Source organism: Phocoena phocoena, chromosome 20, assembly GCF_963924675.1.
Source record: "Phocoena phocoena chromosome 20, mPhoPho1.1, whole genome shotgun sequence".
Taxonomy (NCBI): domain Eukaryota; kingdom Metazoa; phylum Chordata; class Mammalia; order Artiodactyla; family Phocoenidae; genus Phocoena; species Phocoena phocoena.
In genome coordinates, this window is record NC_089238.1 from 59395656 (window position 1) to 59406862 (window position 11207).

Sequence of the window (11207 nt, forward strand, 5' to 3'; positions counted from 1 at the left end):
CCAGAAAACTGTTTCCTAGCTTATTTGACTTCCAAAACTAATTTAAAAAAACCAGGAAACTGTATCACATGCCCATTACCTTCAAGGCTTTGAAAGACAGACCACTACAGAAGTGAAAACACGTGCAACAGTTTTAAAGGTTCCAAGTGACAGTACTAGATACTATCCACCACTGTGGTCAAGAAATAACTCACGGCAGAAATGTAGAAAATGCTCATTTCTAGCCATTCATTTCCAATTTGTGCCCATGGGAAAGTTTATCCCTGTTTTTATTTACAAGGCTTTTATTTTTATACAAATACCAATACGTATGGTAGCCACCACCTTCAGCAGGAGAAACTGAAAAATTCACGAGTTGCAAGTCTACTTATATTTCTGTGGTCAAGGTGAAGAGCTTCTTATCTAAGTTCTTATGCTCTGATCCAAAAGTCCACACAAGAGAGTGTGTGGATGAGCTGGCTCCCTGCACCGTGCACAGTCTGTGAAATCCACGTACAATTCCGGCCGAGAGAAGCAGCACTGTGGCCTTCAGGGATCAGCTGCCGACATAAGCCTGGGGTGTAGGGTTCTCAGAGTAGCAATTTAAAACAAATTAGTGAATTAGTATACAGTCGTCCCTCAGTATTCCAGGGGGACTGCTTCCAGGGCCGCCCGTGGATACCAAAATCCGCAGGTGCTCAAGTTCCTTACACAAGATGGCGTACTGTTTGTATATAACCTACACACATCCTCAAGGACACTTTAAATCATCTCTAGATTACTTATAATACCTAAAGCAATGTAAATGCTGTGGAAATAGTTGCTGGCACACAGCAAATTCAAGTTTTGCTTTTTGGAACTTTGTGGAATTCTTTTCCCCGGAGTATTTCCATCCAAGGTTGGTTTAATCCACAGATGTGGGACCCATGGATACAGAGGGCCGACTGCATCTTTCTGAAATGAGTCATTACATAATAAAAATGTGAAAGACCAGAAAATAACTTATTTTTGTTACTCCCACAGAACTCTCCCTGTCTCGTATTCTCAAAGTGGGGTGGGGGACCTAGAAACAGACAAGCAGACCTCGATTTATTGCACTTTGTAGAGATTGCCTCTTTTTACAAACTGAAGGTCTGTAAGCACCCAGCAAGTCTATCAGCACCATTTTTCCAACAGCACTTGCGCACTTGGTGTCCCTGTGTCACATTTTGGTAATTCTTGCAATATCTCAAGCTTTCTCATTATTATCACATTTGTCATGTTATCTGTGATGCGTGATCTCCGATGTTACCACTGTAACTGTTTTGGGGCATCACTAACTACACCCACAGATGATGGTGAACTTAACCCACAAACATCCTGTGTGCGCTGACTGCTCCACCTCTCGGCCGCTCCCCTGTCTCGCTCCGTCTCTCGGGCCTCCCTCTTCCCTGAGACACAATACTGAAATTAGGCCAATTAATAACCCTACAGTGGCCTCTAAGTGTTCCAGTGAAAAGAAGAGTTGCACATCTCTCACTTTAACTCAAAAGCTAGAAATGACTTAGCGAGGAAGGCATGTCAAAAGCTGAGACAGGGCTTCCCTGGTGGCGCAGTGGTTGGGAGTCCACCTGCCGGTGCGGGGGGCATGGGTTCGTGCCCCGGTCCGGGAGGATCCCACATGCCGCGGAGCGGCTGGGCCCGTGAGCCATGGCCGCTGGGACTGCATGTCCGGAGCCTGTGCTCCGCAACGGGAGAGGCCGCAACAGTGAGAGGCCCGCGTACCGCAAAAAAGAAAAAAAAAAAAAAAAAAAAAAAAGCTGAGACAGACCTGAAGCCCCTCGCACCAAACAGTTAGCCAAGCTGCGAAGCCAAAGGAGAAGTTCTTAAGGAAATTAAAAGCACTACTTCAGTGAACACGTGAATGATAAGGAAGCCAAACAGGCTTATTGCTGATATGGAAAAAGTCTGAGTGGTCTGGACAGAAGACCACACCAGCCAGAACATTCCCTTCAGCCAGAGCCTGATTCAGGGCCAGGCCCTAACTCTCTTCAATTCTATGAGGGATGAGAGAGGGGAGGAAGCCGCAGAAGCAAAGTCTGAAGCCAGGAGGAGTTGGTTCATGAGGTTGAAGGACAGAAGCCATCTCCACAGCACGAAAGTGCCAGGTGAAGCAGCAGGTGCTGATGGAGAAGCTGCAGCAAGTCCTCCAGAAGCTCTAGCTCAGATCATCCATGAAGGTGACTACACTGAATCACAGATTTTCAATGTAGAGGAAACAGCCTTCTACTGGAAGAAGACGCCGTCCAGGACTTTCATAGCCAGAGAGGAGAAGTCAGTGCCTGGCTTCAAGGAAGAGGCTGACTCTCCTGTTAGGGGCTAATGCAGCTGGTGACTAAGTTGAAGCCAATTCTCATTTACCATCTGAAAATCCTTGGGCGCTTAAGAATTATGGTAAATCAACTGTGCCTGTGCTCTAAAAAAATGGAAAAACAAACCGGTATGACAGTACATCTGTTGACAACCGTTGAGACCTACTTCTCAGAAAAAGAAGAGTCCTTTCAACTGCTCGTTGACAATGCACCTGGTCACCCGAGAGCTCTGTTGGAGATGGACAATGAGATTCGTGCTGTTTTCATGGCTGCTGACATAACACCCATCCTGCAGCCCATGGATCAAGGAAGAATTTCAACTTTCTACTCTTATCATTTAAATAATACACTTCGTAAGGCTATAGCTACCGTAGACGGGGACTGCTCTGGTGAATCTGGGCAAAGTGAATTGATGGCCTTCTGGAAAGGATTCACCATTCTAGATGCCATTAAGAACTTAAGAACACTTGTGATTCATGGGAAGGATGTATCAAAATCAAAATGTTGACATTAACAGGAATTTGGAAGAAGCTGATTCCAGCCATCATGGATGACTTTGAGGGGTTCAAAAATTCAGTGAAGGAAGTAACTACAGAGGACACAGTAAGAGAACTAGAATTAAAAGTGGAGCCTGAACACCATTTACAATAACCTAAGCAATGTAAGTGCCCAACAACAGGTGAATGGGTAAAGAAGATGTGGTACATATACTCAATGGAATATGACTCAGTCATAAAAAAGAATGAAATAATGCCATTTGCAGCAACATGGATGCACCTAAAGATTATCAAAGTAAGTGAAGTAAGTCAGACAAATGTGGTATGATACCACTTACGTGTGGAATCTAAAAAAATGATACAAATGAACCATTTACAAAACAGAAACAGACTCACAGACATAGAAAACTTACGGTTACCAAAGGGGAAAGGGGGGCAGGGTGGGATAAATTAGGAGTTTGGGATTAAAATACACACACTACTATATATAAAACAGATAAACAGGGACTTCTCTGGCAGGCTGGTGGTTAAGATTTTGCCTTCCAATGCAGGGGATGCGGGTTCAATCACTGGTTGGGGAGCTAAGATTCCACATGCCTTGGGGCCAAAAAACCAAAACATAATACAGAAAAAATACTGTAACAAATTCAAGAAAGACTTTAAAAATCATCCACGTCAGGGACTTCCCTGGTGGCACAATGGTTAAGAATCCACCTGCCAATGCAGGGGACATGGGTTCGAGCCCTGGTCCAGGAATATCCCACATGCCACGGAGCAACTAAGCCCGTGCACCACAACTACTGAGCCTGCGCTCTAGAGCCCACGAGCCACAACTACTGAAGCCCGCGTGCCACAACTACTGAAGCCCGTGTGCCTAGAGCCCGTGCTCCACACAACAAGAGAAGCCACCACAATGAGAAGCCCGCACACCGCAACAAAGAGTAGCCCCGGCTCACCGCAACTAGAGAAAGCCCAAGTGCTGCAACGAAGACCCAATGCAACCAAAAATAAATACATAAAAATAAATTTTAAAAAATGGTCCACATCAAAAAATCTTAAACAAAAACCAAAAAAACACAGATAAACAACAAGGACCTACTGTATAGCACAGGGAACTATACTGGATGTCTTGTAATACCCTATAATGGAAAAGAATCTGAAAAAGTGTATCGAGAGAGAGGGAGAGAGAGTGCGCGCTATCCATATATGTATAACTGGATCACTTTATTATACACCTGAAACATTGTTGTCAACTATACTTCAATTTAAAAAATTACAAAAATTGAAAGAAAAAGTAGAGCCTGAAGAAGTGACTGAATTGCTACAACCTCATGATAAAATTTGAAGGATGAGGAGCTGCGTCTCGTGTCTGAGCAAAGGATGTGGTTTCTTGAGATTGAACATACTCCTTATGAAGATGCCAGGAAGACTGCTGAAATGACAACAAAGGATTTAGACTATGACATAAACTTAATTGATAAAGCAGCAGCAGGGTTTGAAGAGACTGACTCCAGTTTTGAAAGTTCTACTGTGGGTAAAATGCTATCAGCCGGCATTGCAGGCTACAGAGAGAGGATTTGTGAAAGGAAGACACAGCAGACTTCATCGCTGCCTTGTTCTAAGAGAAGGCCACAGCCCCCCAGCCTCCAGCAACCTCCACTCCAATCAGTCAGCAGCCATCAACACTGAGGGAAGACCCTCCACGAGCAAAACGATTACGAATCTCTGAAGGCTTAGATGATGGTTAGCATTTTTAGCCATAAAGTAGTGGGGTTTTTTTGTTTTTTATTTTATTTATTTATTTTTGGCTGCATTGGGTCTTCGCCGCTGTGCGCAGGCTTCCTCTAGTTGCAGAAAGCAGGGGTTACTCTTCATTGCGGTGCACGGGCCTCTCATTGCGGTGGCCTCTCCCGTTGTGGAGCACGGGCTCTAGAGCGCAGGCTCAGCAGTCATGGCGCATGGGCCTAGATGCTCCACGGCATGTGGGATCTTCCCGGACCAGGGCTCGAACCCACGTCCCCTGCATTGGCAGGCGGATTCCCAACCACTGCACCACCAGGGAAGCCCCAATAAAGCAGTTTTTCGAATTTTAATAATAGAGCATTTTTAAATTAAGGTATGTACACTTTTTTAGACAATGCTGTTGTACACTTAGTAGACTACAGTATTTATTGTGTAAACACGAAGTTTATATGCATCAGGAAACCGAAACATTCGTGGGACTCGCTTTCCTGCAATATCCGCTTTCTAGCAGTGGTATGAACCCAAACCACAGTCTCCCCAGGTCAGCCTGTATCTCTGGCTGCCTGCTGCACTTCCCTACCCAGCAGAGCCTGTTCTCACCACTTCCAGAAACGAGGGGCATGTTTCTGTCCCGTTTTTCCAAGGGTAACTTTGGTTCCTACTGCTTCTGAGTCCGATGCTGAGTCACTGTTTTTAAACAAGAACCTCATAACAAGCCTCAAGCAAGTCACAAAAACTTGTGGCTGGTGACCACACATATAAGCAGAAAACCATTACCTGGGGGAATTTACACATCTGCTTGTTATAAGCAAATCAAAGTCACTTTACGTACAGCAAAAACTAACACAACATTGTAAAGCAACTATACTGCAATAAAATTGTTTTTAAAAAGTCACTTTACATAAAGCTCTTCCGTAACTCAATCTGTTGAGAAAATGAAGCTCTAACTTACCTATCAATGAACTGGAAAGGTCAATGTGGGCCCCAGGGCCATCATAATCAATCAAGCGGCTGAGACACAGCTGTTTACCTGGAGGACCTTCTACCTAGAAACCAAACACCAAGCACTCCATTTTAAAATTCAAGCCATGTCCTGAAAACACCCAGAGTGTCCACAGTGCTTGCCCACTGCGCTATTCCCAAATATTCCGAGGTAAAGAAGCATTTTAAAAGGTGAAACTTACTGAAGCCTTTGAGAACTACCAGATTCCTCTCCCGACTGTTTTACCTCCAAATAGATACGTGTTCCCGGTTACTTTTCTCACCTGGACAGCAAACTTAATGCGTGCTTCTCCCAGATACTCACGAGGCTTGCCAGGTGTCTTTCATGAATATGATGCTTGGCTGGGCTCAAAATCCCCAAACCCAAACGTGCTGGCAAAGGCGAAACCAACTTCCACTCACCTCCAGCACAAGGTCACCCAGGTTTAGGTGGCTCCTCAGGAGGCGCACAGCCGACTCCCTGACCTTCTGCTCACCTTCAGGACCCAATTTCTGCCTCTTGACCCTTCCCGCTAGGGGAGAAAATCAGTTTCAAAAAATTACAGCACTCTTTAAAAACTCAAGCCAGGAGACACGGTGACACCCTGTACCCCTGGAGGTGACGCACCCGGGAATGTCACTTCCATGGGATTCCTGTCAAAACCACACAAGCTTAATCTAATCCTGAGACACATCCAACTGAGGGACACTCCTCCAAACATCCAGGTCGGGAAGACCCAGGAACTGTCACCCTCTGGAGGAGACCAAGTTGACGGGAGTAACTGCCACGCGGGAGACTGGTCAGAAAAAGGGCATTATGGGGGAAACTGGTGAAACCTGAGTAAAGTGTAGTATCGCGGGCAGGATGGTACCAACGCTAGTTTCCTGGGATTGATCCTTTCAAAGAGGTTACGCGACTCTGGGGCTAAGCGGAGCTCAACAGTTACGGTCATCCAGGCTACCGGGGGCGGGGGGCAGTGAATCTTAACTCCCTACCTCCTGGAAACACCCCTCTTGGCCACTCGTTGGACAGAGTGGACAGAGGGCTGCCAGGAGGGGACAGCTCGGGGTGGGCGTGGGGGAGGAGGAGGGCGGGGGGGTTGAGGCGGGACGGGCGGGGATGAGGTGGGGACAGGCCGGGCGCCGGGATGGGGGGGAGACGGGCGGGGGTCGGCGTGAGGCGGGGACAGGCCGGGAGTCGGGGGTGAGCGGGGGACGGGCCGGGGGTCAGGGTGGGGGGGGACGGGCGGGGGTCGAGGTGAGGGGGGGACGGGCGGGGGTCGAGGTGAGGGGGGGACGGGCGGGGTTCGAGGTGAGGGGGGACGGGCCGCGATCGGGGCGCAGTGAGGGGGGGACGGGGACGGGCCGAAGGAGGCTGGGGCAGGAAGGGGTCTTGGGGCCCCGCGCCCACCTACCCAGCAGCTCGACCCAGGCCCGCCTGCAGCCCCCGTGCCCCAGGTCCGAGGCAGCACCCCGCGCCTGGGAGGCCGACATGTCGCGAACGAGCCACGGGCGACGTCTCTCGGCTTCTGGCCCGCGTTTCCTTCCCATTGGCCGCGGACAGGCGCGCGCGCCCATTGGCTGCCAGCTGCCCGGCCGCACCCTTCGGGGCGGAGCCTCGGTAGCCATTTTGGTGGCGCCGCACGGCGGCCATCTTGGTGGTGGCGGGAGCGCGGTATGACTGACTCCTGGGCCAGGTAGGTAGCACTGACGTTGGAGGTTTGCGGTGCTGATTCAAACGGCGTCACGGGCGAGAAAACTGTGCCATCCCTTGTGCGTTAGTCCTGTCGAGATGACCCAGAGCTGGGCATGAAGAAGCAATCCGACAAACCCAAATCCAGGGAGACGCTAAAACCGCGCTGCCAGTTGGAAACCCTGTAGGACGAGTCTGCGCCCGTGGAACCCGGGGCGGCGGTGTTACTGCGGAGCTGAGGCTTGCTCTGCTTTGACTTCAATTAAGTGTAAACGAGAGGCCGCCTGGTGGACAGCGCCGCTCACCCCGGCCGAGCACAGCCAGGGGTCGCACCCACAGGGGTCACACACAGGAAGTCCATTTCCAGCCCCTCTCCCCTCTCTGGAGGATGAGGGGGAAGGAGGGCTGAAAATCCCAGGCTTGTAAGCATGGCTTGGCCTTTCTGGCCTTCAGCCCCTGTGCTGGAGCCAACCAGGAGCCCACCCAGTGTCCACCTGTTAGAGAAAAAGATGCTCCTAGCATTCTTCCCACTTAGGAATTTACAGGGGTTTCACGGGGTCTGTGCCACGATAGGCACAGAGACCGACATGCATTTCTGTTATCTCACAATCACTGTGCAGCCCCGTGTCTCAGTGTCCGGGTTTTCACACAACATGGTCCCATCGGCCGTGAAGACCTTGCGGGTGCAGGATGCCCTCAAAGAGCACCACTGCCACCTCCTGGACTGCTTCCACGTGGCTGGAAACTCCAAGTTTTCACATTTGCATGCACGCCATGACCACCCTGCATAACTGCTGCTGCCCAACCCAGGTTGGGGGCTGCTAAACTTGCGTAAACAAGGATCCACTGGAGGTGGCCCTGCTAGACAGCACGTGGCCCTTGGGGATTGCAAAAAGCGGCCACGAGTCCTCCCCCCATCTCCGTCCCTTCCGTTTGGGCTGGTAATGACACAGGAGTGACGTGACACAAACAGGAGTTTGAAAAGAGCTGGTGCTGAGAGCCAGGTACCTCCAAGGAACACACGTGAGCGAGCCTGCTGAGGACCACCCACGTGGAGGAGAGGTGGCCGCCCAGCCAGCAGTCCCATGCCCTGGCCAGCAGCCTGCCTGCTGCCAGACCTGGAAATTAGGCCATCACAGGCCGTCCAGCTGCTGACTACCCAGCAGTGAGGTAAACAAGGGGGAGAGGCTGGCTGAGACCAGAACTGCCAGAGACCCACACGACTGTGCACTAAGCAACAGTTTAGGAGGGGAGGGGAGTAACCACGTGGCCTTGTAAGCGCTGTGAAGCCCTCGGCCTCCGCGCCAAGGGAGCAGGGCCCCGGCGGGTGCACATCATGAGCTGTGCAGCTGGTTGAAAAGAGACTGTAGGGAGGCAAAGGCAGGGCAGAGGCCAGGGAGATGGCCTCAGGCCATTATTGGGCAACGGACAGGGGGCGTGACCAGCGCGGGGGTCATGAGATGGAGAGAAGTGATGAGCTCGGTTCCTACTTCGAAGGTTGATCTGCCAGGTGAGGAAGAAGTGCAGAGTTTTCTAACCCAAGCCATTGGGAGGGCCGAGATACACATCATACAAACATACATCATATACACATACACACGCATCACACACACATATATCATACATACACACACCATACACGCATCATACAGACATACATCATACACACACATATATCGTGCATACACACACCATACACGCATCATACAGACATACATCATACACACATATATCGTGCATACACACGCCGTACACGCATCATACAGACATACATCATACACACACATATCGTGCATACACACACCGTACACGCATCATAAGACATACATCATACACACACATATCGTGCATACACACACCGTACACGCATCATACAGACATACATCATACACACACATATATCGTGCATACACACACCGTACACGCATCATACAGACATACATCATACACACACATATATCGTGCATACACACACCGTACACGCATCATACAGACATACATCATACACACACATATATCGTGCATACACACGCCGTACACGCATCATACAGACATACATCATACACACACATATATCGTGCATACACACACCGTACATGCATCATACAGACATACATCATACACACACATATATCGTGCATACACACACCGTACACGCATCATACAGACATACATCATACACACACATATATCGTGCATACACACACCGTACACGCATCATACAGACATACATCATACACACACATATATCGTGCATACACACACCGTACACGCATCATACAGACATACATCATACACACACATATATCGTGCATACACACACCGTACACGCATCATACAGACATACATCATACACACACATATATCGTGCATACACACACCGTACACGCATCATACAGACATACATCATGTACACACATATATCATACATACACGCACCATACATGCATCGCACACACGTCATACACATACACGTACATCATATACGCACATCATGCATACACATGCACATATCATTCACACATACGTCATATGCACACATACACTGCACCCACGTGCATCATACAAACATACATCATATGCATACATACACTGTACACACACATCATATACATACATCCATATATCATATACCCATGCATACATCATATATACACGTGCATCATATACATACACACACGCCTCACCTGAGAGGTGGAGACACTGGGAGGACGGTTTGAGAGGCAATAACAGGAGGGGCTCAGAGTTCAAACGTGAGTGTGTCAGATTCAAGATGCCAGACCCCTGGATGGGGCTGCCAGGGGAAGTAGGTCGTAGAAGCTTCAACACACACGTACGTACATACACCCACACACGCGTACACATGCCCCAGGCACACCAGAGCTATCCCTCCCTGCCCATCATCGCAGTCCTCATCCTTCTGCTTCAAAGAACGATGAAAAGCAGCTATTTGAAGCACATCGAACATGCCATTGTCATGACCTGCGTGCCTCCTGTGCCGGGAGGAGAGGAGGCACTTCTATCAGAAATGGGCCATAGCTCAGTGTTTCCAAAACATCGCTCGTGCGTGTGCCTTCCCAACATCCACTGATAATCAGCATTATTTAGGGACTATTTTCCGTTAAATTTAATCACTTATTAAAAACCAAAATCTAATTTAAAAGAAAACTGTACGTGCCAATATAAATGGAAATCCATTATTCTCCTGTATCATAAACTAAATATGAAACAACTTAAAGAAATCTGTTTAAAATTTGCCTTTGTTTCACCTGAAATCACCTTGTGAATTTAACTTGCATCTAGGATGTGGAAAGCTTCAAAGACCATCGTTGAGGCTGGATTGGGACAACAGAAAACACCGCTCCCATCACCACCAAGCTAACAAGTGCTGAGTGATAGTAACAGCAGCCACCACTCCGGGTGAGGCCAAAGTGTGCACAGACAAGGAAGGCTGTAAGCGGGGAGTGGGCAGCTGCACTGAGAAAATCCCTCAGCAGCCCATCCCCACCATACGCACAGGGCAGTGCTGGAGGAGTCTTGTGTGGAAGGTGCCCACAGCACACTGAAACACAAATCCAGCTCAACTCCAGACCAAACTGACTCACCCCCCCACCCCACTAATGACCGAGCAGAGAAGGAGGCATGAACACTACCTCAGACTCTCCTGGCCCACACACAATGTTGGGCATGCAATCAAAAATTACGAGACAGACAGAAGAAGCAAGAGAAAAAATTCAACCCATCCCTAAAAGGCAAGGTAGGTAACAGAACCAAACCCAGATGTGGCCCAGATGTTGGAACAGTCACACAGGGAATTTTAAGTAACTATGGTTCATATGCTAAAGTCTCTGGTGGAAAAGGTGGGTAACGTGCATGAAGGAATGAGGAGATTCAGCAGACACGTGAAAAGTATGAGAGAGAAAAACATGGTCACAGAGATAAAGAGTGCCTTCAATGGCTCAT

At 48.8% G+C, this 11207-nt stretch overlaps 1 protein-coding gene across 1 annotated transcript in view; it reads right to left on the bottom strand.

The window, feature by feature from the left end:
• Positions 1–7045, bottom strand: part of FANCA (FA complementation group A) — a 49394-nt gene extending 42349 nt beyond the window's left edge. Inside the window, exons 1-3 of the mRNA XM_065899572.1 lie at positions 6967–7045; positions 5975–6084; positions 5523–5616 (exon numbers count right to left, since the gene is read on the bottom strand). Of these exons, the coding sequence (XP_065755644.1) occupies positions 5523–5616; positions 5975–6084; positions 6967–7045 (283 nt within the window). The remainder of the gene's footprint in view (positions 1–5522; positions 5617–5974; positions 6085–6966) is intronic.
• Between the last annotated feature and the right edge of the window lie 4162 nt (positions 7046–11207).